This window comes from Odocoileus virginianus, chromosome 31 (assembly GCF_023699985.2).
Source record: "Odocoileus virginianus isolate 20LAN1187 ecotype Illinois chromosome 31, Ovbor_1.2, whole genome shotgun sequence".
NCBI lineage: Eukaryota > Metazoa > Chordata > Mammalia > Artiodactyla > Cervidae > Odocoileus > Odocoileus virginianus.
This window is the reverse complement of record NC_069704.1, coordinates 34,707,701-34,732,792: the sequence shown is the minus strand read 5'-3', so window position 1 is coordinate 34,732,792 and position 25,092 is coordinate 34,707,701. Positions and strand designations below refer to the sequence as shown.

At 52.5% G+C, this 25,092-nt stretch overlaps 3 protein-coding genes and 1 long non-coding RNA gene across 6 annotated transcripts; 1 reads left to right on the top strand and 3 right to left on the bottom strand.

Annotated features, from left to right (window-relative positions):
• DCTN3 (dynactin subunit 3) lies at positions 1-7,138 on the bottom strand. The gene is made up of 7 exons (XM_020898338.2): positions 6,999-7,138; positions 4,882-4,966; positions 3,962-4,048; positions 2,267-2,350; positions 1,176-1,234; positions 516-575; positions 1-328 (listed from the first exon to the last, which is right to left on the bottom strand). The coding sequence occupies exons 1-7, from the start codon at positions 7,092-7,094 to the stop codon at positions 239-241; spliced, it is 561 nt and encodes a 186-aa protein (XP_020753997.1). The 5' UTR covers positions 7,095-7,138; the 3' UTR covers positions 1-238.
• Positions 7,139-7,718: 580 nt separating this feature from the next.
• On the bottom strand, positions 7,719-14,361 carry ARID3C (AT-rich interaction domain 3C). 3 transcript variants are annotated; one of them, XM_020898327.2, is made up of 7 exons: positions 14,041-14,361; positions 12,173-12,245; positions 10,217-10,400; positions 9,785-10,068; positions 9,026-9,208; positions 8,707-8,796; positions 7,719-8,255 (listed from the first exon to the last, which is right to left on the bottom strand). In XM_020898327.2, the coding sequence occupies exons 1-7, from the start codon at positions 14,359-14,361 to the stop codon at positions 8,155-8,157; spliced, it is 1,236 nt and encodes a 411-aa protein (XP_020753986.2). In that variant the 3' UTR covers positions 7,719-8,154. The 3 variants fall into 3 exon arrangements, 2 of the variants coding, with proteins under 2 accessions (XP_020753986.2, XP_070315229.1); XM_070459128.1 differs by lacking the exon at positions 9,026-9,208; XR_011484877.1 differs by lacking the exons at positions 8,707-8,796; positions 9,785-10,068; positions 10,217-10,400; positions 12,173-12,245; positions 14,041-14,361 and having other exon boundaries at positions 8,164-8,255; positions 9,026-9,107.
• A 7,241-nt stretch (positions 14,362-21,602) lies between these two features.
• On the bottom strand, positions 21,603-23,645 carry SIGMAR1 (sigma non-opioid intracellular receptor 1). The gene is made up of 4 exons (XM_020898328.2): positions 23,401-23,645; positions 23,067-23,267; positions 22,841-22,933; positions 21,603-21,926 (listed from the first exon to the last, which is right to left on the bottom strand). The coding sequence occupies exons 1-4, from the start codon at positions 23,549-23,551 to the stop codon at positions 21,700-21,702; spliced, it is 672 nt and encodes a 223-aa protein (XP_020753987.1). The 5' UTR covers positions 23,552-23,645; the 3' UTR covers positions 21,603-21,699.
• Positions 23,646-23,756: 111 nt separating this feature from the next.
• Positions 23,757-24,456, top strand: LOC139032451 (uncharacterized). The gene is made up of 2 exons (XR_011485003.1): positions 23,757-23,984; positions 24,203-24,456. It is a non-coding gene; the product is annotated as an uncharacterized lncRNA (long non-coding RNA).
• Positions 24,457-25,092: the final 636 nt, after the last annotated feature.

Sequence of the window (25,092 nt, the reverse complement as noted above, 5' to 3'; positions counted from 1 at the left end):
TGAAGTGGTCTCTACAGTTTTATTGTCACTGGAACAGGACGCTGATGAAGGGAGGAGGTGCAAAGAGCAAATCTCAAGTAACCAGACCTCTGACCTCAGAGCCCCACCTGAATGAAACCAGGTAGGTCTTGAATCCAATAAATACAGAGCCAATTCTCTTCTGCTCTGTTACAAGGGCAGGCTGGCACAGGTCCTGGAGCCTGGCTGCCCCAGCCCACCCTGGGATGGGAAGCACCATTCACTCTTCCACAGGCTTCACCTGCTTGGCAGCTTCTAGCTGGCAGAGAAGTTCATCCCACTGCACAAACTGCTTGGAGAGAAGCATGGTCTGGTCACAGGTCAAGGTGGCAATGAGAATGAGAGGGAGAAGAGAGATGTCTGCCTTTCCTCAAGGCAGGGGGAGCTGGGGGACACACAGACTGGTTGGGATGGGATGAGAGACAGAACTGGGACTGGAGTAGAAGGCCAGGCTCCATACAGCACGCCTCAGGGACCCAGCTGAGCGGAAAGGATACAGTCTTGTTGTATTCCTCCAGGAGAGCCTTGGACTCCTCAGTGACGTCCATACACTGGTCCTGTGGGGCCAAGGTGGGGCAAAGAAAGGCGTTAGACAGAGTCCACACTCCCCACTGCCTGCCTCATCAGGGACCCTCGCTCCTCAGAAAAGGTAATGTTTAACCTCAGAGCTAAAAGGAGCAAATTTCTAAAGAGGCACTTTCAGGCTCTGCCATGGGTAGCCTAACTGCAGTCCTGAGGCTGATGGAAGAGGGAGCAAACCACACATTTAAAGACCTATTCCTACTGGTATATGCCCCCTTCTACCCTGTCTCCTATTATCTGAACCCTCTTTGAACTTCACACTAGAGCCTGGCAATAGTGAAAAAAACAGCTCCTCCACCTATGGTCAAGGACACATCATCCCCAGGAATTCTTGGGTACCTCCCAACATCAATCTTCTGGTGTCTCAGGATAGTCCTATTCTGGGAGGCAGGAGGCCTAGATTTTACCCTAGGCAAGTCCTTTCCCCTCTGGAAGGTGCATGCAAGACAAAGGAGAAATCCTAAGTTTCCCCTGAAGCTGACATCAGCTCCTGAGGCTACTTCCCCAGGAGGCAGAGGTGGGGACAAGGAGCCTCACTACCTCTACTTTCCCACCTGGCCTCTCCCCTACCGTACCTGCTGCTGGATGTGGATCTGGGCCAAGCGCTGCAGGCGGGCAGCATGCTCAGGAACGGCTGTAAAACACAACGCACGCTGCCCAGTGATGCTGCTGCCTTCCCCTGGGACTGCTCAATAGTCTATTAGGTCTTCAGCAGGATTAGAGTATTGAGTGGAGAAGCTAAACAAACGCCAGCTTCATCGACCACTGCAGCCAGAGGTGGTGGTGGTGGGGCTCCCTGCCCACCCCAGTTCCTAGTCTAGGACCCAAAGGGGAGGGGTAGATACAGGCCCTTGGAAGACAAAACCTTGGGGTTCCTGGAGTTGCCCCATATACCCACCCCAGTGTTGTGAGCAGGGCAGGTAACGAAAGCTTTGATTATTATAGGATCTGTTCCTTTGCTCTCAGCTCAGCGGGACCAGAGCTGCCTGGCCCAGGGAACAGGGAGCCTGCAGGTGGGCTGAGGACAAAGGCAAGGTCCCTAAGCTGGTCACCTGGAACCCAACACCCAGAGCCTCAGCCACCATGCTGGGCCCACAGCTTAAGGCTGTCAGATGCTCAGCAGGAAACTGATCAGGGGTATGGAGGGGGAGCTGGGAAAAATACCTCCAGAGACAGACAAGATGGATATCTGGATTCAATTAAAGTCACTGTCTGCTTGTCAAAATCCTGGCCCAGGGACTGCCCTAGGCGTGCAGGAAGAATTCACACACACACCCCCCCCCCCCGCCCCCTTCACACACATTCACACCCCCCCCCACTGCCCCCTTCACACACATTCACACCCCCGCCTCAGTCCCCGCAGGAACTCTTACAGTAAAACCTGGCCCCTGCAACACCCTGAAGGACAGATGCTGAGGGGTGGGGTAGAAAACAGAAGGAATCCTAGAGTGGGAGGCCACTGGGCTTACTTGAGTGTCCTTAGGGCCAAACTGCCCGAGTTCTGAAGCTGAGCTCTCTGCCCTGGCAATTTTAATCCCAGTGCAGGTGGCCAGTACCCTCAGGTGAGGGTAAAGACAAGGAGCAGAGCCAGTCTGAGCCCAGGGAAGTCCTGCCCATCCACCGACCTCCCCACGTAGAGCAGAGGAGATGCAACCCCAGAAGGTACCTTTGATGTGAGTGCTGTCCAGCATGGGCACCAGAGCGTCCACCTGCTCCAGAAGTGCAACCTGCGAGAGAATGAACTGCTCCTCTGCGGCATGAACAGACAAGAGAGCAGCAGTGAGGCGGCCCAGGCACGGCCACTCCCAGGCGAGGAGCTGGGGACCAGGCCAGGGAGAGGGCTGAGTCCTGGAGCCGGGGGCAGCCACTCTGCCCACTGCCCCCTTCTTTCTGTGCACACTCCCCTAGTCTGCCTCCACCTCTCCTGGATGCCACTGGTCTGAACTATCTTGAGCCCAAGGAGCCTCTAAATGCCTCCAAATCCAACCTTTCTCCAAGTTTTAACTCTGAGGCCTCTCCCTCTAGCCTCCTATCCACAAATTCAGAGAGCTCCTCCTAGGCCACAGGAGACAAAGAACTTCAGACATTAAGTACTCAAGGGCTCCTGGAAAGGTCTGAAAGAGGAGACCTGTGGAAGATACCAGGCAGGTAGTGCTCAGTGGATCACAGAGGCACAATTACAAGTTCCCGGAGAGCTGGGACACTAAGAGGAGAGTCCAGTGACAAGCGCAGCAGGACTGCGATGGCCCTGTGCACAGGGGGTTTCAATGACTGCAGAGTGGGAAGGGCATTCAAGAAGGGAGGACTGTTATGTCAGTCATCTGATGGCAAGAATGCATGTCAATCAGTAGAGGAAAAAGAATTCAATTGGCTGAACTGGAGCAAGGAGAGCACAGGAAACAGCTAGATGGGAGGGGAGATTCGGCAGTCTATAGGGAGCTTTGAATGGTAGGCTAAGGAATTAGGAATTTATTCTAGTAGGAAGAGAAAGATACACACATGCTGAGGTTCCAAAGTAAACACTGTGGCATGCTGAAAATGTGTTTGGGGAAGATGACAGTGAGCCACATGCAAGAAGTGGGAAACTAGGGTCAAGAAGAGGACTTAGGAATAAGCAAAGGGAAAAAAAAAAGAAGAAGAAAAAAAAAAAAAAAACAAATAAAAAAGAAGAGGACTTAGGAAACTGTTCAAGTGCCAGGGGATGAACACCGGGACAGTGCCACAGGGAGGGGTGGAGAGGCTGGACTCAAGAATCAGTGCAGGGGAAGACCTCCTGAACGGTGCCTGAGCCACAGCAATGGTTCAGGGATGTTCTGGTTCACCGCTGTACACCTCACACCTAGGATAGTCTGGACCACACCTGATGAGCACTTGAATGCATGAACAAACACAGGTGATGGCAAACCATACCTCGTGGAGTAGCTAACTAACTGATAAGCAAACACTGCTAAGACAATAGTTCCTGTCTAGAACTCTGAAATCCCAGCACTTTCCCACCTGCAAGATGCTGAAACCCATGCTTATATCCTCATCTCTCCCACAGCAATGCTCTCTGCCCCCACCCTTTCCTAGAAGCTCTATGTCTACTGAGCAGAAGTAAGGAAGGTTCTGAAGGAAAATCCTAGAGGCATGCCATAGACAGCACACTGGAGTCACCTCCACAGTGGCTGGCACTCTGGTCTGCAGCTGGCTCCAGGGTGTACTGTACCCAGTGCCTACAAGAGGACCACAAGTCCACCTCCAGCCTCAGTCCAGATTCCAGAGATTAGCTTCCCGGGCTGCATCCAGGAGAGGACTGAGAGGGAGGCCATCTCTGTGCCCAACTTCCCCAGATGCATGTGCACATCCTATCCAGCACTACCTGCCAAGATGAACTGCAGCTTGGAGGCATCAGGTAAGGCAATGCGGTCAATGTACTCAGGATCCAGGTATTTGATCAAGTCTTCAACTAGAAAAGTAACAAGATGGAAAATGGAACAACGTGGGGGAGTGGGGATCATTCTTGTGAAGGAAGGATATCAGGGGAAGGGTCAGCCTTGGGGAGAGCCTTGAGTGAGGAACTGATACCCACAGGGTCCACCAGGCCCCCATCCCACTTCCCTGTCTCTTCCCTCTGATCACATGCTGTTCAGTCACTAAGTTGTGTCTGACTCTTTGGACCCCATGAAATGCAGCATGCCAGGCTTCCCTGTCCCTCACTATCTCCGAGAGTTTGCTCAGATTCATGTCCATTGAATCAGTGATGCTATCTAACCATCCTGCTGGCCAGAGTCAGACTTTACAGCTGGGAACACAGTTGCCTGCAATACCCTGGGGCCCTCAGCATTTTCACTGATCTATCTTCAAGGGTAGAAGGTAATACCTTGCCCCTCTGTGCCACCAAGACATGCCAGAACTTTATCTGATTTCTAGTTACTGAACAGGTTGCTAGCTCTGACATAATCAAAAAGGCCTGGCTGAGCCAAGGCTGGGGTTCTCAGTGCCTGATTTCTTTCCTGCCCCTGAACCTTGCCTATGGAAATTTCATACTTCTCCTCTCTCTTTCCCCAGTAGACTTTCAGGCAGAGCTCTTATCTCATAACTTATGACATTGCCATGGGCTTGGGGTTTAACCACAAGTAGAAAGCCTACCCCAATCCACCATTTCATCAGGAAAATGTCTTCACCTGCTATCCCCAAAGGGAAACTCCAGTGACCTATTGGGCTTAACAGCCTGGGCAGGGAAACAGGAGGCATAGGCTTGAGAAGGAGGGCAGGCAGGCACCTCATGGAAACACTTACTCTTTTTGTACAGAACCTTCACCCTCTCCCTCTTGCTGGCGATGTTCCCCAAAGCCACCTGCACCTTGACCAGGCCATCAGCCACCTATAAGGGGAGTGGAAGTTAATTCCAAGATTTACCACTTGGCTCAAGGCTTGGAAGAGATAAAGAATCTTCATTTCCTCAGACTCCAAACTTCCTTGTACCTGCAATGATCCCCTTCTCTTGTATTAAGAGACCCAACTCCACCTTCTGGGAATCCTCAGTATGAAGGGGTAGATAATCATGTACTCCTCGGGGAGTTTCATGTGACTGGGGAAGTAATGAACTACTTTAAGGTTTATGGGGCACTAGCACATACTATATATATTCACTGATCCCTTCCTCTTGGCTGAACTGATCTAGGCTTTAAGGGTAGAGGATGAGGAATTCCAGTATTAAAGGGTTGAATAGAGGGAGAGACTATGAAAGTGAATGATCTCACACAGGTTTTAGATTAGAGGGTAAGGAATGCCGATATTTAAGGATCAAATATATGAGGAGGCAAATCAGTTCAGTCGCTCAGTCGTGTCCGACTCTTTGCAACCCCATGAACCACAGCATGCCAGGCCTCCCTGTCCATCACCAACTCCCAGAGTCCACCCAAACCCATGTCCATTGAGTCAGTGATGCCATCCAACCATCTCATCCTCTGTCATCCCCTTCTCCTCCTGCCCTCAATCTTTTCCAGCATCAGGGTCTTTTCCAATGAGTCAGCTCTTCCCATCAGGTGGCCAAAGTATTGGAGTTTCAGCTTCAACATCAGTCCTTCCAATGAACACCCAGGACTGATCTCCTTTAGGATGGACTGACTGGATCTCCTTACAGTCCAAGGGACTCTCACAAGTCTTCCCCAACTCCACAGTTCAAAAGCATCAATTAAAAAAAAAAAAAGCATCAATTCTTCTGTGCTCAGCTTTCTTTATAGTCCAACTCTCACATCCATATATGACCACTGGAAAAACCATAGCCTTGACTATATGGACCTTTGTTGGCAAAGTAATGTCTCTACTTTTTAATATGCTGTCTAGATTGGTCATAACATTCCTTCCAAGGAGCAAGCATCTTTTAATTTCATGGCTGCAATCACCATCTGCAGTGATTTTGGAGCCCAGAAAAATAAAGTTAGCCACTGTTTCCACTGTTTCCCCATCTATTTGCCATGAAGTGATGGGACCGGATGCCATGATTTTAGTTTTCTGAATGTTGAGCTTTAAGCCAACTTTTTCACTCTCCTCTTTCACTTTCATCAAGAGGCTCTTTAGTTCTTCACTTTCTACCATAAGGGTGGTGTCACCTGCATATCTGAAGTTATTGATATTTCTCCTGGCAATCTTACTGAGTAAAAGCAGCCAGAGAGACAGGAGAAAAATCAGGAGGATTTGCATTATAGATGACAAAGGGAAAAAATGTTTTGAGAAGTCAGTTCTCAAATGGGACACAATCTAGTGACAACTAATACCACAAGCAGTGTACGAATGGACGTCATTACCTCTGAGGCACTTAACTCCAGGGTATGCCCGATACAGCCACCTTCAGTGAAAGGTCTTTCCATAGTTAAAAACGGGGATGGACGGGAAGTGAGCTGTCAAAATTCAGCCACTAGAGGGAAGGACTGTCAGCCTATATCTGAACACCTAGTATTCACTCCTTTCCCCTCCTAATCCTGGCCCTCTCAGACTTCATCCCTAACTCCCTGGAGCCTTCCTTATCCATCTCTGGTCTGCCTCTTTTGGGGTTCCATGGACCTCTCTTTGCACAATTCACTTAGGAATTAGGCAAGGCTCCACAACGTCCCTTTCACTGTGACTTCGGCTCTTACTCATTAGTCAGTTTCTCGCGTGTGTCCGGTCTCCCCAACCATCCCGCGAGGGTAAAGACGGAGTCTCATCTTTGAGTCCACCTCAAGCCCACAGTTCCCTCCATGGGAATGGATCCCGAGGGTCCGATATGCTCTGGGAGGTCTCGGACCTTTGCTATTTCAATAGCCTGGTTGCGAGCAACGGGGCTGGAGCTGCAGCATCCATCTGCAGGACCAGGCCAATAGGCCACTCTTGCTTTGCCCCAAAGAGGGACCACTGGACCCCAAATCGCTCACCTTCCGCGAGCCGCGAGACCCGCCTGGTCCGTACACCCAGCGCTCCAGCTCCTCCACACGGGCCTGTAGCCGCTGAACATCGCTCACAGCCGCCATGGCTCCCGCTGCCCCGCCTCAGCTAGGAATAGCCAGAGGGTAGGACATCCGTCCAAATAGAGAAGGCGGGCCAATCCGAGTGGACGGGAGTCCATGCATACAGGAAATGACGCCATGATTCAGCCCTTCGATGCGGAAGTGGCAGGCAGGCCAACGAAAAGCTGCCTGGTAACCTAGGCAACGGCTACCTGTCAGGCGCTAATTTCCAGCCCCTGCTTGTCAAGACGAACTTTGCCTCTCTTCTTCCAATTCCAGGTTACCAAAGAGATTTCCCCTGCCCTTTCCCCGAGGCTGCACATAAAAATATACCCATTATTGTAAGATTGGTCCATTCCCATAGAATAGTAGGTAGTCCCGTGAGATACTTTTGGAATCCTTTGGAATCTTCTAAGGTTCAAGCGATTAAGCGTCTTGCCTAAGAACACTCAACACTGTACAGATGTGGCAGGATCGGGATTTGAACTCAGGCAGTCTGATTCATGAGACTGAGTTCTCCTATTCATGGCCTTTGCTATTCTTTCTTCCTCTCTGAAAACCCCTGGCCCAACACAGCCTGTGTATACCACATAATTCCTCTTCCTCCCCAACCCACAGACCCAAACAAGAAGGAGAGGAGGCACTGGAGAGGGAGGGATCGCAGCTTTATTATCCAGATATGAACTGAGGGACATCTCCTTCACAACAACCCAACCCATCCCTTCACCTGGCTCCTGAAGAGAAGCAGGTCTGACTCAAAGAGGTGGAGTTCTAGAGATGACATTGGCACAGTGGAGCACATGAGGAGATGATGGAAAGAACTTTTATTATTGGGGGAAGAACTCTTTGGTAGATGCTGCTGGAGTTGGCCAGGGAGGATGGGCCCTCCTTTTACAATGAGGTAGATGTAACATCAAAAGAAATCTCTTTGGCTTCAAGTCCATATGGCAGTGGGGGGGGGGGGCGGCGCGGGTGGGTAGTGGTCACCTCCCAGGGCTGGGTCCTAGAATGGGCACCCTGGAAGAATGGGTCTCCTTCCCCCCTCAGCAATGGGGTTGGGACTCTCAATTTCAAGTAAGAGTTCTCAGGGTGAGGTGCTGGAAGGGGGCCCTGTCGGGAGTGGGGGTACAGGGTTGGTTGGGCCCTGGGAAGCTGGTACAGGCTGGCGACGGGCAAAGAGGACACCTAGCAAAGAGATGAGGAATTGGTAGAGGGCAAAGACAAGCAGGAAAAGGTAAGGCAAAGAAATAGAAGAGGGAAACAAAAGTCAGTGTCCTGATTGCTAGAACATCACACACAGAGCCCTGTCACAACCAATGAGGACAAGCCCCTTGAGTCAGTTAGAGACTCTTGTGCCAATATAGATACCCTCCAACACGTAAACAAGAAACATTTACACTGATACACGACCCCATGATGAGACATCCCATGGTATTCATGCTAGAGAGGTCATGCCTTGGACCCCATGCCATATAGACACCCCCTTTAATCCAGGCCAGTGTAGCGATCCCCTGAACCCCATGTTACCCATGCAGGTTTGGGTATCCCTGAACCTCATGCTAGTAGAGAAAGTCTAAAACTTCCATGCCGGCATAAATACCCCTGACCTCATGCAAACAGCCTGCAGGACCCATACCAGTGTAGACCACCCCGTTGATCTCTAGGGCCATGTTGATACTGCTGATACCAGTGCCTGCCAGACTGAGAGGCCCATCCAGCCGCTCTTCTGTCCCGGAGGGAGCAGGGAGTCACATTTTGGGGAATTAGATTTCAGCTACAAGCTCCCCCCTCCATCCCTGTAGACAGCCCCCATCCCACTTCAGCCCCACACCTGTAATCACAAAAGTATCTACTGAGGGATCTGTCTGCCCCACCTCCAATGCCTATTGGGTGATGAGTCTGTCCTCCCTCATTGCAGAGGCCCTAAGCCCTCTCAGCAACAAGTCCCTCCTCACCCCTAAGCGGAACCTTGCCACGGGGCAGGAAACTGGGGGGTGCGCCGTGTCGAGGTAGGTCCATGGGCCCCATCAGCACAGCCCTCTTCTCTGGGGGTTCCTCTGGTGCCACCTTCTCACGTGCAGGTCCAAAGGCCAGGCCCACAGGCAGTGCCAGTCGAGGGGTGGGAATTCTGCTCTCCTCTGAAAAAAAACAAGCAAACATCATTTAGCTCCCCTGGCCCAAACAACACTGTCCCTGCGTCTAGTTCTCCCCACAGGCCTGGAACCAAGGGAGGTTACCCAAGTTCAAGCACAAAATTCAATCTCCCCTCCCATCCAGTCTCAGCGTAGAGGCTCTGAAAGCTGAAGAGCTCAAAAAGGCCAATATATCTGACTACGGTGGTCCAATCTGGGGGATTCCCTTCCTTTTGATTGTTAAATAATCCAGGAAAAATAGCAGGCATAAACCACATGCAGATAGAAGTCATCAGTGAACAGGTGTGGAATGAAGCTGCTCTAGATAAAGGACGTTTTCCTGAGCTTCAGCCCCACACCGCGCGGTAACCCATACCCCAGAGCTCCCAACGTTTCACTGATCCCAAATATCACGACACCTAAACCTTAGCATGCACCAAACTTCAGTGCCCATCAGTCCTTACTGTCCCTATTCTTCGATGCCTCCCAGACCTCAGAGTTCCCATATTTTAATGTTCCCTTTATCTCAGCACCCCTCTAGGTCTCAGAGACCCTCAAAATACAGCCGCTCTACCCTCACACCTTTCTTAATGGGGCTCGGGCTTAGCTGCGCGCAGGCGTGGGCCGGCAGGCCGGAGGCGGGGCCATGAGCAGAGCGTGGGCCGGGCGTGGGCGGGGCGGGCCCGGGCTCAGGGGCGGGGCCAGAAGTGCCCCGAGGTGGCTGCCCAGCCAGGCCAAAGAGCGGGGCTGCGGTGTAAGACTGACGACGGCCCTCGCGTCGGTTGCTGTCGATGGCAGCCTGGAGCTCCCCAGGGGAGCTGAGCGCCCGCGTCTCGCATTCGTACGGGTACAGATACTTCATGTACCTAGGAGCGGACGGGGTGGGGTGGGGTGGGAGGCTGGGCCCAGCTGATCAAGCCTCACACCCGGACAAAACCCTCGGGGGGGCCCCCCAAGCCCCCGGCCCCCAGCTCCCGCGCCTCGCTCCCACCGCTCGCGCGCGCCTGGCCTCACTGGGTGCGTAGGGTGAAGGCGGCCGACGTGATGGTGGTGGGCAGGCTGAGGCCGCGCGTGACCTCCCGCCACACCTTGCGATTGATGACTTCCACCAGACCGCCCTTGGCCGTCACCAGGCGGAACAGCGCGTACAGGTCCAGCACCTGCTTCGCCATGATGGGCACACGGTTCACGGGTGTCCCTGATGAGGGGTGAGCAGAGAGTCAGGACACTAAGACCCTGTCTGCCGGCATTCACAAAGAGTGGAGGAATCGGCTTCCGGGACCTGTCTTGGCGAGGCCCTGGAGATGGGGAGGTGGGATTGCAGGCGGGGCCCACAGCCCCCAGAACCTCCACTGTAGCAGGAAGGACGGGAGGCTAGACTAGTGGGTGGCAAACTTCTTCTGTAAAGGGCCAAACAAATGGAAAATGTTTTAGGCTTTCCGGGCCAGTCTCTTAGAACTACTCCATTCTGCCATTGCAGGCTGAAAGGATATTTAAAGGAATAGAATACAGAGGATATTTAAAGGAATGAACGCGGCTCTAGTCCAATAAAACTTTATTCACACACTCTTAAATTAAAATTTCATACGTCCAGAAAGGTTATTCGTCTTTCAAATTTTCCCCTTATTTAAAAATGTGGAACCCCCTTCTTTTCTCGTGGGCGATTAGATTTGGCCTCCTGGCTTTAGTTTGCCGCCCCCTGGGGTAGACCGTAGGAAGGACTTCCTGACAGTACTGAAGAGCCAGACTCCTCTAAGCAGCGGCCCCCGGGTGGCTGCAGGAGGCAGGGGCATGGTGAATGGAAGAAGCAGCCCCCGCCGCGGCTCGCCGACTCCGCAGTCCCCGCCGCCCCCGCCGGCCGGTCCTGACAAAGGGGCCTGTCTGCGCTGAGCGATGGGCCCCAGTTAATTCCTTACCGATCTCGGCCCCTTCCGCTGCCGCCTTTGGACCCGAACAATTAGCTGCGGTCTGATTAATGGGGGGAAATTATCGGCCCCGCGGGACACCCTCCCCCGCACAGGGAGCAGAGTAACGCAGGGACCTGAGAGAGGCAGAGCTGGGGGAGGAGGGGGCTGGGATCTGCTCAGACCACACTACCCACCCAGTGGAGGGGTACCGGGAGGAAGGGGCAGGGAGGGGCCACTGGGATCGGAATGACCCAGCCTTCCTGGGGAGCAAAAGGCCCTGGAGCCCCACTGAGGGTCCCTGATTGGGAAGGGACCTGCGCGGGTGCTGACCTGGCCCTGGGGTGGGGGCCTGAGGGACTTTCGCCGCCAGCTGCACTACGGGAGTGGGGGGGGGGGGGGGAACCAGTGCAGCCAGTTAATTAGCGGCTTATCAGGCCGCTCTAGGAGTGAGTTAATTAGCTTTGTAGAGAGAGATAATGAGTCAGTCTTCTGGACCCATGAATCTGGGGAGAAACTGAAGTGATGGACTGCCGCCCACCCTGATCCCTTCATGGACCCTTGTTGCATTCACTTCTGGATCTGAGATTTCTGGAAAGGAATTCCTTCTCCTCCACAGCACCCCCTACCCCTCCAGAAGTCCTTCCTTGGGTCTAATTCCAGTCCTGCCTGCTGCAGAACACATTGGATGTTTCCTGCCTGAAGCAAGGGGAAACTGAGGCGAGACAAGGCTGGAGGAAGGGCCAGGGAAGAGAACCAAGGCACTCCCAGTCTCCCAATTCTGGAAACCCCCACACCCCAGGCCAGCCCCCTACCACTTCACCCTCCCACCCTCCCAATTGATCCCACACTCATTAACCTGCCAGTGGGCTGCCCACTAATTAATCCCTGGGTGGAGAAGGGGGGCAAGGTCAGAGGTTAAAGACGCTATTGAGGACCCAAAGGATAGGTGCTGCCAAGCCCAGATCTCTGCAAAGAGGGCTCAAACTGAGGACTAAACCCTGGGGTTTCCCTTCTTTGAACCTGGTACGTGAGAGTCCCTCCCTTACATCATCAACCCACTCACCCCTCTTCTGCATGAAGCTAAACAGGTCGTCCAGAAACTCTTTCCTCTTGGGGTCTGCATCGAGCTCGTACAGCTGGGGAAAAACTGAGGTCATTTCCCAGCTCTGTGTATCCCCCCCCCGCCCCGGGACCCCCTTCAACTCCAACCCCTGGATAAAGGACCCCAGTTGAAGGGGCAAGGAGGTTCTGAAACATAGACTTCCTGAGAGAGCATTGAGCTCTTTGCCCTGGGGGCAGGTAGGGGCACTTTTTTCCCCCTGATACATACAGACACCCTCTACTGGCTAGTAATGCCCTGTCCTGGGCAGTTAACACCACCCACCTGGGGAGTAAGGGAAGAGAAAGCTGCAGAGGTTCTGCCTGCCTTCCAGAGCCCCAGGGAGGAAGTCAGGCTGGTGCTGTGTTCTACATTGAGGAAACTGACAGATATGGCTGAGTCACTCATTCACTCATTCATTCCTGCAAGGGCTTCTTGCTGCTCACATGTCTGTGTGCCAGGACTGGGGATGAGGGGCAGAGATGCCTCTAACCCATCCCTCTGGCAGGGTAGATGCTCAGGAAAGCTGGGTTGAAACCTAGGGCTTCTCAGCCCACATTCTGGTCTGATCTCCTTCCAGGAACAGTTTCCTCCACTTCAGAAGCTGCCACAGAGCCAATAGCTCTGGACCACCCAAGACCCGTAGGGTGAGCACTTGAAAGGCCAGGGATCCTCCCACCCCTTCTCAGTCACCCACTTCCAGTATCAGCTCTCAAATACCCCAAGGAGGGACAATCCCTAAGGTAATAGTGTCTTTTACCCAAGTAACAATCCCTGAGAAACACTGACAGGTAAACGCCATCCCCCAATGGGAACTCTCAGAGTAAAAAAATACCCATGAGTAACAAACCCCAGAGATGCACCTTTAGATCTCACTCCCACAAGAACTGACCCCTAAGTCTGAGATGGATACCTGCAGATAACACGTGTGCTTTCCAAGTAAGTCTCTGAATTACACCCAGGAGAAATAGTCACTAGAGCCACACCTCCAGAGTCCTGAGAAACAGTCCAAGTTTTACACAAAAGCCACAGAGTCTAACCACAGATTAACACTTCGGGAAAATACCCCAAACCAACACCCTATGAGTAACACCACCAGAATAGCACACCTAGAATCAGTGCCCTGCATAACACTTTCTAATGACAGCCTAGAGTAGTGCCTTAGAATAACATCCAGACGGGTTCCGCGGGGATGAAGAGCCTCAAATTAAGGCCCTGTGAGTAAGGTCTTGTCATTCCCATCTTCCCAGGGGCCCTTCAGTCCCACTGACTGTAGTGATCATCATGGGCTGGCAACTGTCACCCCATAGGACTCAGGCCAGGAAGAGGATTTGGATGGGGAGAAGGGGACAAGAAAGAGATGAAGTGGATATCAGCTTGCCAAAGGAGTGGTAACCTCCATTCCACTTTTAAAGACAGAGGTGGGCATCCCAGGACACCCTGACTGGTCCCTGGACTCTGACCTTGTGCCTTGACGTGGAGAAGGTGGCATAGTGCTGGCACTGGAATCCACAGCTCCCAGATCGCCCTCCCTCAGAATTCTTGAAGACTCCTACACCCCTCCCACTTGCCCTTCCAGCCTCAACAACAAGTGCCTTCAGTCTGTCGGCCTCCATTTTCCTGGGTGTCTCCTGCACTTTGCGGTGTGCGCCTTCTTTCCGTCTCTCCCTCCCTGTCACTGTCTCTCCCTGTCTTCCCACTGTCTCTCTAGGTCTCTATCTCTGTCCTTCCATCCTGCAGAGCGCAGTGGGGGTGGGGGTGCTATTAATCCCCTGGCTCTGTTTTGCCCAAAGAGTAGGAAGGGGGAGGGCCTGACATTGATAGGGTCTTACCTGCTTGAATTGCTCCTCGTAGGTCCACTCGTGGGGATGAGGTCCAGGGGGCTGGCTGGAAGGTGAGCTGCTGCCCCAGGTCCCTGGCCGGCTGTCCTCAGCTGCCTCATCTTCTGCCCCAGCTTCTTCTTCCTCCTCATCTTGGCCATCCTCTTCTTCCTCAGCTCCAACCTCCCCCAACACCCTCTCAGGGGCCTCCAGGGTCCGGGGTCCAGGAAAGGAAGGCCCTGGGGGTGCTGCTGGTGGTGGTGGGTGTGGAGGGGCCAGTGGCCCCACCCCCTGGGCCAGCCTGGCTGCCTGCTGTCTCTGCAGGGCTTCCATGACAGCTTCCAGGCGCAGTCCCCCCACGGGTGGAGGGGCTGGCACCAGGCGGGGCCCTGGGGAAAGGGCTGCCTGTGGGGGAGGGAACGATGGGCGTTGGATCCAACCAAGGGGAGGTGGTCATGGACTCAGGGAAGCACCGGGTGGGGGGGAGGTGGGGCATGAGAAAAAAGTCAGAAAGATCGCTTTCTCAGAAATGCACCGAGAGGTAAAAGGAGCAGGAGAGACAGGGACGGGGCCCAGAGAGACAGAAACGGACACTGACAGCACAGGTAGAGACGGAGCAGATCAAAGAGGGTGACGAGGACCAAGGGACAGAGAGAGATGGAGGGGAGAGAGAAGGACAGGGAGACTTGAGGACAGAGATGGAGATGGGACCGAGAGATGGGGAGAGGCACGAGACCGGCAGGGACCAAGGTGGAGAGAGGCCGAGACAGCGAGCAGAGACAGAGGTGGGGAGAGATGAGATTAATAGAGACACCAGATAGGGAGACTAGGAAGGTAGGCGATAGAGGAGCAAGAGATAAATATCCAAGACCTGAGTGACAGGCTGTCCAGGGAGAGTCACAGAGAGACAGAGGCAGACAAATAGTAAGACCAGGGTAGAGAGGGACCAGAGAAGACCGACGCAGCAGGAGACAGAGACAGGAGAGATTCGACAGAGACAGGGCAAAACAGTAAACGGACGAGGGGCAGAGACAGGGGAGAAGACTGACACGGGGCAGAGAGGCTGAGGACTAGAACCGAGGAGGAGGGGGAACAGAGGATCCCCGGGACAGACCCCGGGACGGGGCCGGGGACGCCGGGGTCTCCTCGCCCGCTCCCCGGCTCCCGGCTGCCACACTCACCAGCCTGGCGCGGCCCGCTGCCCCCGGAGTCTCCACGGCGCTCCCTCCGTTCAGCCCGCCTCTCGGGCGGCCCCTGTAGCGGCTCGGTTCCCTGCGCAGGGTCCCCTGCCGTGCGCTCCGGCCGCCGCGCGCCCCTCCGGCCTCCGTGCGCTCACTCGCTGCTCTGCTCGCGGCGGCCGCGAGGGCGGGACCCGAGCGGGGCCGGGCGGGCGGGGAGGCAGGGAGAGGCCCCGGGAGGGGAGGGGGGCTCTGCGGCTTCCAGCCCCCCAACAGGTGTCTCCCACCCTCCATACAGCCAGATTCGGAGAGGAGAGGGCGCTGGAGAGCTGCTGGGGATCGTGCAAAGGAGAGTGAGGCGTACCCCATCACTGAACTCCGGTCCAGGGTCCTTCCCCGGCCGCACATGTCCGGGGTAGGGGCCCCACACCGGTACTCCGTGCCCGGCATCCGAACACCAACATTCGTGTTCACACACCAACACACCCTGTCCCGAGTTCACACACAGCCGCCGTGTCTCACACACTTGGCTACAGGGATGCTGTGGCGCAATGCCTAGACTGGCTGTGATCAGGAGGGGAATCACTGCAGGGTTCTGGGGTGACGGTGCAGGGCCTGGACAGAGCAGAAACTGCCCCCTGCCCTGCCTAGGTACTGGCCCCAGCTGCAGGCACGCTGCAGCTTGCACCATACTCGCACATGTTGAACTCACTTCTGCACTCACACACTCAGAGGTCCCTGAGCTGATTGCACACCAACATCAGGGCACATATACCACCTGCAGGTACAAAGCTACACCGTGTTTAGCTCCTTTGACGTTCTATTATGGAAAATGTCAACATATTCTCAAGAAGAGTGACTAGAATAACGAGCCTCCGGCACTCCTCACGAATTTCAACGGTGATCAGATTTTGCCCATTTTTCCAGACACCCTCCACCCATGTTTGCATAACTATCTCCAACTGCTCCAGGCTCACCTCACCCCTAGTTATCCTCCAGATGAGGAGATGCCATTCCTTAGCAGCCTGGACCCCACTCTTAAGTACCCTCATACATTCCACAGTTTCTTCCTATGCCCGAGGAAATCGACCTACAAAAAGCACCGAAGGTCACCCAGAGGTGATGCCAAGTGTGTGAGGCATCATGCCTCTGTAGGAGTGATAGCTGGCATGGTTGTGAAACTCTGCTGTGTCATTCATACTCACTGAGGTACACTAGTGCCAGGGCCAAGATTCCTCTAGGAGGCAGAAATTCAGGGGTGAGTTTTACCTTCTCCTTCCTCCTCCACTCTCTCCCAGTCAGTCTGTTCCTCTCAGACCCAGGTTGCCCTGGCCTGGACCACCAACTCTTCTTACCAAGCTCTTGTGGTGGGTAACACCCCTGTGCTCTCCCTGGCTCCAGCCTCCACCCTGTCCCCAGCTCATTTCCCGCTAGAGCACTAAGTCCTTGTTCTCTTTTAGCCCACCCCTGGGCACAGTGAGACTCAGTCCTGCTCATACCCTTGGATCACTCCAGTGCCCACCTGCTCAGATTTCAGATTGGACAGCCCAGACACCACCTCCACCAAGAAACCTTGGTGATCCCACCACTTTCAAATCCCATGCCCCCTGCTCCCACGGGGCAGAGGTAAGTTTCCTATTGGAAAGGTGGGAACTGGCTTGGGGGAATTCCAGTTCTGAGGGTCTGGAGATTGCTTTGGAGGGGATGGAGAGGGAGAAGAGACTGGAGGCTACTCCCCAAGGAGGAGAATCAAGTGGGGCTTCACGAATAGGGGGGCTTCCCTTGTGGCTCATTCGCAAAGAAGCTGTCCGCTGTTGCAGGAGACATTGTTCGATCACTGATCCGGGAAGATCCCACATGCCACACCACAACTATTGAGCCTGCGCTCTAGAGCCTGGGAGCCACAATTCATGAGCCCATGTGCCACAAGTACTGAAGCCCTAGTGCCAAAGCTTGTGCTATGCACCAAGAGAATCCACTGCAATGAGGAGCCCTCGCACCGCAACTATAGAGTACTCTCAGCCGGCCACTAGAGAAAAGCCTGCGCAGCAATAAAGGCTACGCACAGCCAAAAATAAATGAAATTCTGTCTTTAAAAAAGAAGCATAGTAAATTCACCTTTGGGTCTAGGCTAGGAAGGCACAATGGGGAAGGGCAGAGGAGAAGGAATAAGTTGACTGGAACTTGGTTTCTCTTTCTCTCTCTCCATCTGTGAAGAAGAAAGGCATCTTATACCCATATATAGCCCCCTCTGAGCCTGTACCTTACACAGACAGATAGATCTAGACCTCCATTCATCCAACACATACTTATGGAGCACCTACCTTATGTGAGGCAATGTTGGACACAGGAGTAAATATAGCAAAGTCCCTATTATAATGGCATAATTCCAGTGGGAGAAATATATAATGTGTATAATAAGCAAAATGGAGAAAAATAAATCTGAGTTGGGGGAATAGAAAGGGAATCATGTATTAGTTACCTATTACTGTGCAACAAATTACATTCAAACTTAGAAGCTTGAAGCTGCATTTATTTTTTCACAATTTTGTGGATCAGGAATTCGAGAGTGGCTTAGCTGAGGGATGCTAACTGTCTTTTCATGAGGTTGTAGTCAAGATGTTGGCTGCAGTGATTTGAAGGTTTGGCTGGGACTGGAGGATCCTCTTTGCTTGCATGGGTATTGGCAAGAGGCTGTTCTCCCCAGCTGGGCCTCTCCATAGGAGAGGACCTCATGTCTGAGTGTCCTCCAACCTGGCAGCTGGTTTCCCCCAGAGAGAGTGACTAGAGAGGGAAGAGAGCTTTTTATAGACTAGTTTTAGAAGTCACACACTGTCACTTCTGCCATATATTATTTGTTAAAAGTACATAACTAAGTCCAGCCTACACTTAAGGGGAAGGGAATTAGGCTTCACTTCTTAAGAGGAAGAGTATCAAAAATTTGCTACTTGAAAACCAACACAGAAGGGCTGATATTACCCAATATTAAGGGAAGGACTCACTGAGCAGGAATTTGAGGGAGGAAAGGCCATCCAGATACCTGGGGAAGAGACTTGCAGTCAGAACAGCAGGTGTAAATACCCTGAAGTGGAAGTTTGATGCGTTGGAAGAAATGCAAGGCCACTGGTCTAGAACACAGTGGCCAAGGTGACCAGTTGGATATTTGGTCAGAGGTAACATGGACCTTGGAGTAGGTTCTTGGAGGCAGTGAAAGGACTGGATGAGATGGGAAGCCATTGGAAATGGCTGAGCAGAGTGAAAGTCTGAGCAAAGAGTGAAAGTCTGACTCTGGTTGTTGAGTCTGGCTCTGACCTTCCACAACAGATGGAAGCATTAGGCTCAGTTAGGAGGCCATTGCAGTAATCCAGGCAAGAGATAATGATGGCTTGTACCAGGGTGGTAACAGTGGAGATGGCAAGGAGTTGTAAGATGCTGAATATGTTTTGAAGATAAATCTGTCAGGATCTGTTGATGTCTTGAATGTAGAATGTGAGAGAATGAAAGGTATCCAAGATGACTCCAAGGTGTTTGGCCAAAGCACCTGGATAAATGGAGGTGCCCTTAACTGAGGCCATAAAGACTGCAGGAGGTGCAGGATTGGGAGAGAAATCGGTTTGTGTTGAACATTTTGAGATGCCAATTAGATGACCAAGTGAAGAGGTCAAGTGGAGATGAAAGTAATCATCTATCCGAATCTGGAACTCAGAGGATGTTTAGACTGAGGCCAAAAATGATGCATCAAGACACATAAATGGTCCTCAAGTTCCAAACATTGTTGCAAATGGCAGAGTTTCCTTCTTTTCCATGGCTGAATAATATTCCTTGTAGATGTATACCGCATTTTCTTTATCTATTCATTCTTGAGAGTATTATGTGAAATGAAATAATCAGATAAAGACAAATGTTAATAAATGTGGACTCTAAAAAACAAAAAACTGAACTCATAGAAACAGAGAACAGATTGGTGGTTGCCAGAGGTCAGGGGAGAAATGAGAGTGGTCAAAAGGTAAACTTCTGGTTATAAGATAAATAAGTCCTGGGGATGTAATGTACAGCATTCTGACTATAGTCAACAATATTATATGGCATATTTGCAAGTTGCTAACAGAGTAGATCTTGAAACCTCTAATCAAAAGAAAAAATTATGACTGTGTGGTGATGAATGTTAACTTGTGGTAATCATTTCATAATATAGACATGTATCAAATTATTACGTTGTATACCTTAAAATTAACAAAACCTTGCATATCAACTGTATCTCAGTATAACTGGTATGTAGACATATAGGTGGTACTTATTTATGGTTGTCCCATGTGGCTTATGGGATCTTAGTTTCCTGACCTGGGATTGAACCCAGACCCCAACAGTGGAAGCCTCAAATCTTAACCACTGGATTACTAGGGAATTCCCTAGATGGTATTTAAAGTCATGAAATGGTTGCTATCACCTCAGAGCAGTATAGACCTGGGAAGTCAGAGGTTAAAGAAATAAGCAAGATCCAGCAAAGGAGGCAAAGAAGGAAGAGTAGTGTCCTCTAAGTGACATGAGTGTTTTAAGATTGTGTCAAGTTAAAGTGAGAAGAAGTAACCACTGGACTTAGCAGCAGAGATGGGGAGGAGCCCCGGAGCTTAGTCCTATATGAAAGAAAGAAAGGACACAGGGAGCTGGGGCGTCCCTAGTAGATGTGGGCTCTAAGCCTAGAGGCAAAGGTGGGTTTCAGGATGAGAGAAATCCTGAGGCTTGACTTTGCAACCTGTGGTCAAACGGAGAGGCTGCAGCCAGGGCCTGTCATGGCCCACATGGCGGTGGTAGACTCTCAGGAGGCCATCTTGCCTGGACCTCACATTCATTCTGTGTGATCAGTTTAGACTTTTGATGTTCTCAATGGTTATATATGTAGTCTTTTGTATTTTTGCTCATCAGAATGTCAAATTTTTAGAATAAGAGATTTTTTTATAACCATGTTTCTTCCATTTTAAATATATTAGAGTGCTAAGAAGTGAGGCCTGGGCCTTGCTCAACCTCAGAGCGAGGTAGGAGGGTGAGGCAAGTGCAGGGCCCGTGGGAGTGTACACTTCAGGCACCTCTCTGATCTCATCCTAGTCCCAGCCCTCACTACCTCAGACATCACCAGATAGTGTGCCTGCTGCCCACTCCTGGGAGCTCCCACCGAAGTAAGGGGTCCTGGAAAAAGCCGACTGGAGGAACTCTTGCTCTGGGTGGAGGAACAAGCTACCCTGGAGACCTAGTGCAAAGCAGATGGAGAATGACGCGGCCTTTCAGCTCAAAAGTGGCTGCACACTGCCACCCCGTGATCATTCAGGGTAGGAATCCCAGGACTGTTCCCAGAACAGCACTAGCAGAAGTAAGACCAAGACACCAAGAGGAAGACACACACCTCAGTTAGCCGTGAATTTCTTAAAACTGTGGCATTCAAGCCTGGTGGAGAGAACCTTATGAAACATGCTGATCTCAAGGCCTCAACCCAGAACTGATCTCTGGGGACTGGGCACAATAATCTATAGTCAATGAGCCTGCGGGTGACTCCTGGGAACACTGCAGTATTGAGTAAAAAGCTGCTGTCATAAACTGAATCACACAGTGAGGGAGAGACCTTCCTGGGGCCCCCAGGAGTTAGAGGGGGTTTTCCTTTGCTCAGACACAAAAAGAAATGAAACTGTTCAACAGGTCTTTATTAACAGAGACAGACAGATGAACAGAGAATGCAGCAAGGGCAGTGTCCAGAAGCTGTGATGGGTGTGTGCACAGAAAAGGCTTTCTCTAGGCCAGCGATGGCCCCTTGGACCTGGGTCCACCTGTCTAGGTACTTGTCCCAGCAGTGGGCCCTGGGCTGAGGCCAGCTTCCCCATCATACCCTGGAGGGAGGTGTGACCTCAGCATTTTCCATTCTCCTGGTTCTCCAGAGGGTAGGGGACGGACCATGAGGATACTTGCATAGCAGGGGAACAAAAAGGGGTAAGGCATATGGTGAGGATGGGAGATGAAGGGGAAGGGCATCATAGCTGCAGATGAAGGGAGCCTCCAAAGGCAGCCCCTCTTCTCCCCCATCCCCCCTAATCAATGGCTGCTGGGCTAAAGGGTCAGACCCAGGCAGTGGAAATAGCCACCCCCACCCCTAACTCCAGAGCCCTGACTAGGGGCAGAGAGGCTCTGGAGAGGCCTGAGTTAGTGAGTCGAGCTTGTGGGATATGTGTTGGAACATGACTGGCTCCCTTGGTATAGGTGGGGCTCCCTCTCTGGATGGGTGTGAATGCTGCCATACACACAGGATTCAGTATCTGAATGTGTGTCTCATGTGTTCCCATGACTCTCTATGTCTGGTTGTATAAGCATGTATGTCCCTGCTCATACATCAGGACCTCAGTATCTGCATGTGGTATGTTCCTGTCTTTTCACATGGGCTCCAGCAAGTGGATGTGTGCGGGCCCGCCCGCTCCTGTCCATCCACAGGTCCTCCTTCAGGCCTGGCTGGTCAGGCGTCCTGGCCGAAGAGGTAGGTGGTGAGTTCCAGCCGGAGGCCCCGGGCATAGGCTCGAAGAGTGTAGAAGAGGGTGAGGAAGTCCTGGGTGCTGAAGACAGTGTCAGCCAGTGCGAAGCCCAGGGTAGAGGGGATGACACCGCGGCCATACTCCACCATCCATGTGTTTGGCCCCCACTCCACAGCTGTTGCTTCACCAGGCCCGTGCACCACCGTCTCCCCTGGGGGGACAGGGAGCAACCACCTGAGGAGCTGGGTCCTGCCCTTCCCTTCCATGGCCACCCCCACCCCCTGCCTATAGGCTCTCTAGGGGTAGGGAATGGACAGGCAGCTTCAGGAAAAGAAAAGCTTTACCTCACTGGTCTGGTTGGGTAAGGGGCTAAGATAGCCACTCCTGAACTTTCCTCTGTGGCATCACCTGGTTCATGTCCTCTAGTAGGGGAAGTCTTACTTAGCCCCACATCACTGTCTGGGAGCCAAGGAAGTCTGCATTCCCAAGCCTCACTCATGTCAAGCAGAAGTTTAGCTAAACTTGGGCTGGGCCTATTAGATAGGGTGAGATGAATATGAAACTTGCTAGGCTTTCTGAGAAATGTAGCTGTTCAATTACAATGCCGGCCACCCTTGTTTGTTTGTTTTTTGCTGTGCTATGTAGTATGCAGGATCTTAGTTCCCCAACCAGGGATCTGACCCATGCCCTCCTGCACTGGGAGTGCAGTCGTAACCACTGGACTGCCAGGGAAATCCCATGCCTGCCACGCTTGTAGCATTCAACCTCAAACTTACTTAGCAGTCTTAATGCTTCATTATACAAAAAAGGGGAGAAAACTGTCTGCCTTGTCTTTGGGGCATGACAGCATTTCTGACTACCCAACTGACTCCAGTAACTACTGGAATACTGGATGATTAAAAATCAGACATGGTTAACAGGAAGTTATGTTTCCACTTGGACAGGGGAAAGTCACAGAAACCCTCAACACTGTCTCACCAACCACCTGTGGTTTACCTGGAGGGCAAAGGAACTAGGCGGAGGGCCCCTCAACACACCCCCTTTTCCATGGCATGGCTCCTTCCCCCAACTACAGGCACCCAAGAATGAAGAGACCCACCTCTCTGACAAAGTCACCTAACCCACCTGGGTAGAAGACCTCACTTTTAGTAGTACCCTCTCTCCACTGGTGGAAGGTGCCAGAGATGATGGTATCCGAGATCTCAGCCCAGTAGCGCCCTGAGGAACAATCAAATGGACACTGAATACCAGGGTATCCGTAGCATCCTATGGCTTGGCCAAACGGCAGAAAGGAGGGCATGGGCCTTTGTACAGCCCCAGCCTCCCAGTCCGGCCCGCCGCCAGCACTGACCCGAGTGGCCGCTAGAGCCCAGAGCGGTGCCGAAGAGCAGCACGTACTCGGACAGGGAGGCGTGCAGAAGGCACATGGCGCCCATCCAGCCTCCCGCGTTCACGAACACCCACTGCAGGTCCTCGTCGGGCAGCACGTGGCCCGGGTGCAGCCGCCGCAGCTCCACGATCAGCCGAGAGAAGGCCAGCTCGTGGTCCAGCCCTGGTGGGGGAAGAGGAACAACAGAGTCAGGGCCAGCACCAGTCCGGAACTGGGAAACGGTGCCCCCGGAACCTGCAGCTCGTCCCGGCCCGTCCCAACCCGTGGTCCTCCACCCGTTCACCCGCCGGCTCACCCGCGTACTGCCGAGCCAGCTGCGCGATCTCTTCGTGCTGGAAGACGAAGCTCTGAGTGCCCAGCCAGAGCCAGAGCACCTGGGCCAGCACAGCCGCGACCGCCAGGAGCAGCGCGGCCCACGCCCACCGCCGGCCCATGGCCCAACACATCCCTGTGGGTGGCCTGGCACAGTGCAGCGCTGGGGGGTGCCGGGGCGGGAGGCTGTGACTCTCACTGCCTCGGAGTCTGCGGCGCGCGTTCCACTACCCGTTCCCCCGCCACCGCCGTGGTACGGCTCGCCCTGGCCAATCGGAACTGCCAGGGCGCCGGGGCACCGCCTCTCGGGTTGAACCATTATCTCTCCGGGAGCGGGGAGCCTGGAGCTCCGAGGGGGCGGGGCGCCGCCGCGCGCGTCAGGCGAGGGGGCGGGGCCAAGCCCTCCAAGCTGCCGGCCTTGGGGCCTCTAGGCGGGGTCTCTCCTAGCGCCGTCCTACTTGCGGTTGGAGGGGATGGCGGTGAAACGCAGAATGGACTGGCCCTCCTGGGCTCATTGACTGGTGAAGCAGGTGAACTCGGAAGCAGAGTCTTCCGGGACTTGTGATGGTAAAGGACCGACTTTGTTAGCACAGAAGGTGGGAAGGAGGCTGTTCACCTTGGGAACGTATGGAAGGCTTTTGGAGGCGGTGACTCTTGAGCAGTGTCTTTAAGAGCGATGGGAAGGGCATTGCAGTGAGCCATTGAGACCTTCTCCAAGAGCAAAGGCGTGGAAAAGAGACACAGCGTGGGGTCTTCCGGGGGCCGATAATTCTTTCTTTATTCAGAAGCACGAAATGTGAGAGGAGGGCCTTGTAAACCAACTGAAGGTTCTCAGCCGCGGGGGAGTGATAAAGGCAGAGAAGCAGAAGAAACAGAAAAAAGGCAGCATAATGCAATGATACGAAAGACTGACTGGATTAAAAACCTGGCCCCTGCCACCTACTAGTTGTGTGATCTTGGACAAGTTATTTAAACTCTTTGTAACTCAATTTTCTCATCTGTAAAATGGGATGAATAAAAGTACATAGTTTAAAAAAAAGTACATAGTTTATTGTGATGAAGACTAAACCAGTTAATATTTACAAAGCAATTAGAGTCTGGCATGTGGTGTCATTTGCTAGTTATATAAATAAAACATAAAGGAGAATTGGATGACTGTAGCCTCACACAGAATGATGGAATGAGAGGTCAACACAGTCAAATATAATTGAGCAGTCCTATTAAATGATGGGAAACGGTCACTGAGTTTCTCAGGAGGGGCATGTAGCAGAGAGGTTGCTATACATTCACAAATCCATTCCTTTTGCTCTTGGGCAGCCAGACTATATTCCAGTCTACTCAGTAGTTAGGCGAGGCCATGTGACTGTGTTCTGGCCAAAGAAGTATAGGCAGAAATGATGTATGCCACTTCAAGGTCTGGCTCCTAAAACCTTCTGTGAAATTATTGACACTCTCTCTCTTGCCTTATCTATTATCATAGTTACATATGGTTAAGTAGTTAGTAGAGAATTCTGAATGTTGCATGGGACAGAGCGCTTCCTCTCTCCCACAGTGGATTATGGTGCTAAGCCACTGAGTTTGCGGGTTGTTTGTTACAGTAACTAAGATTATTTATCCTGATTACTAAAGGGCAAAAGACTTGTTACAGTGTACTGTGCAGGTAAGAGTAGAGCCT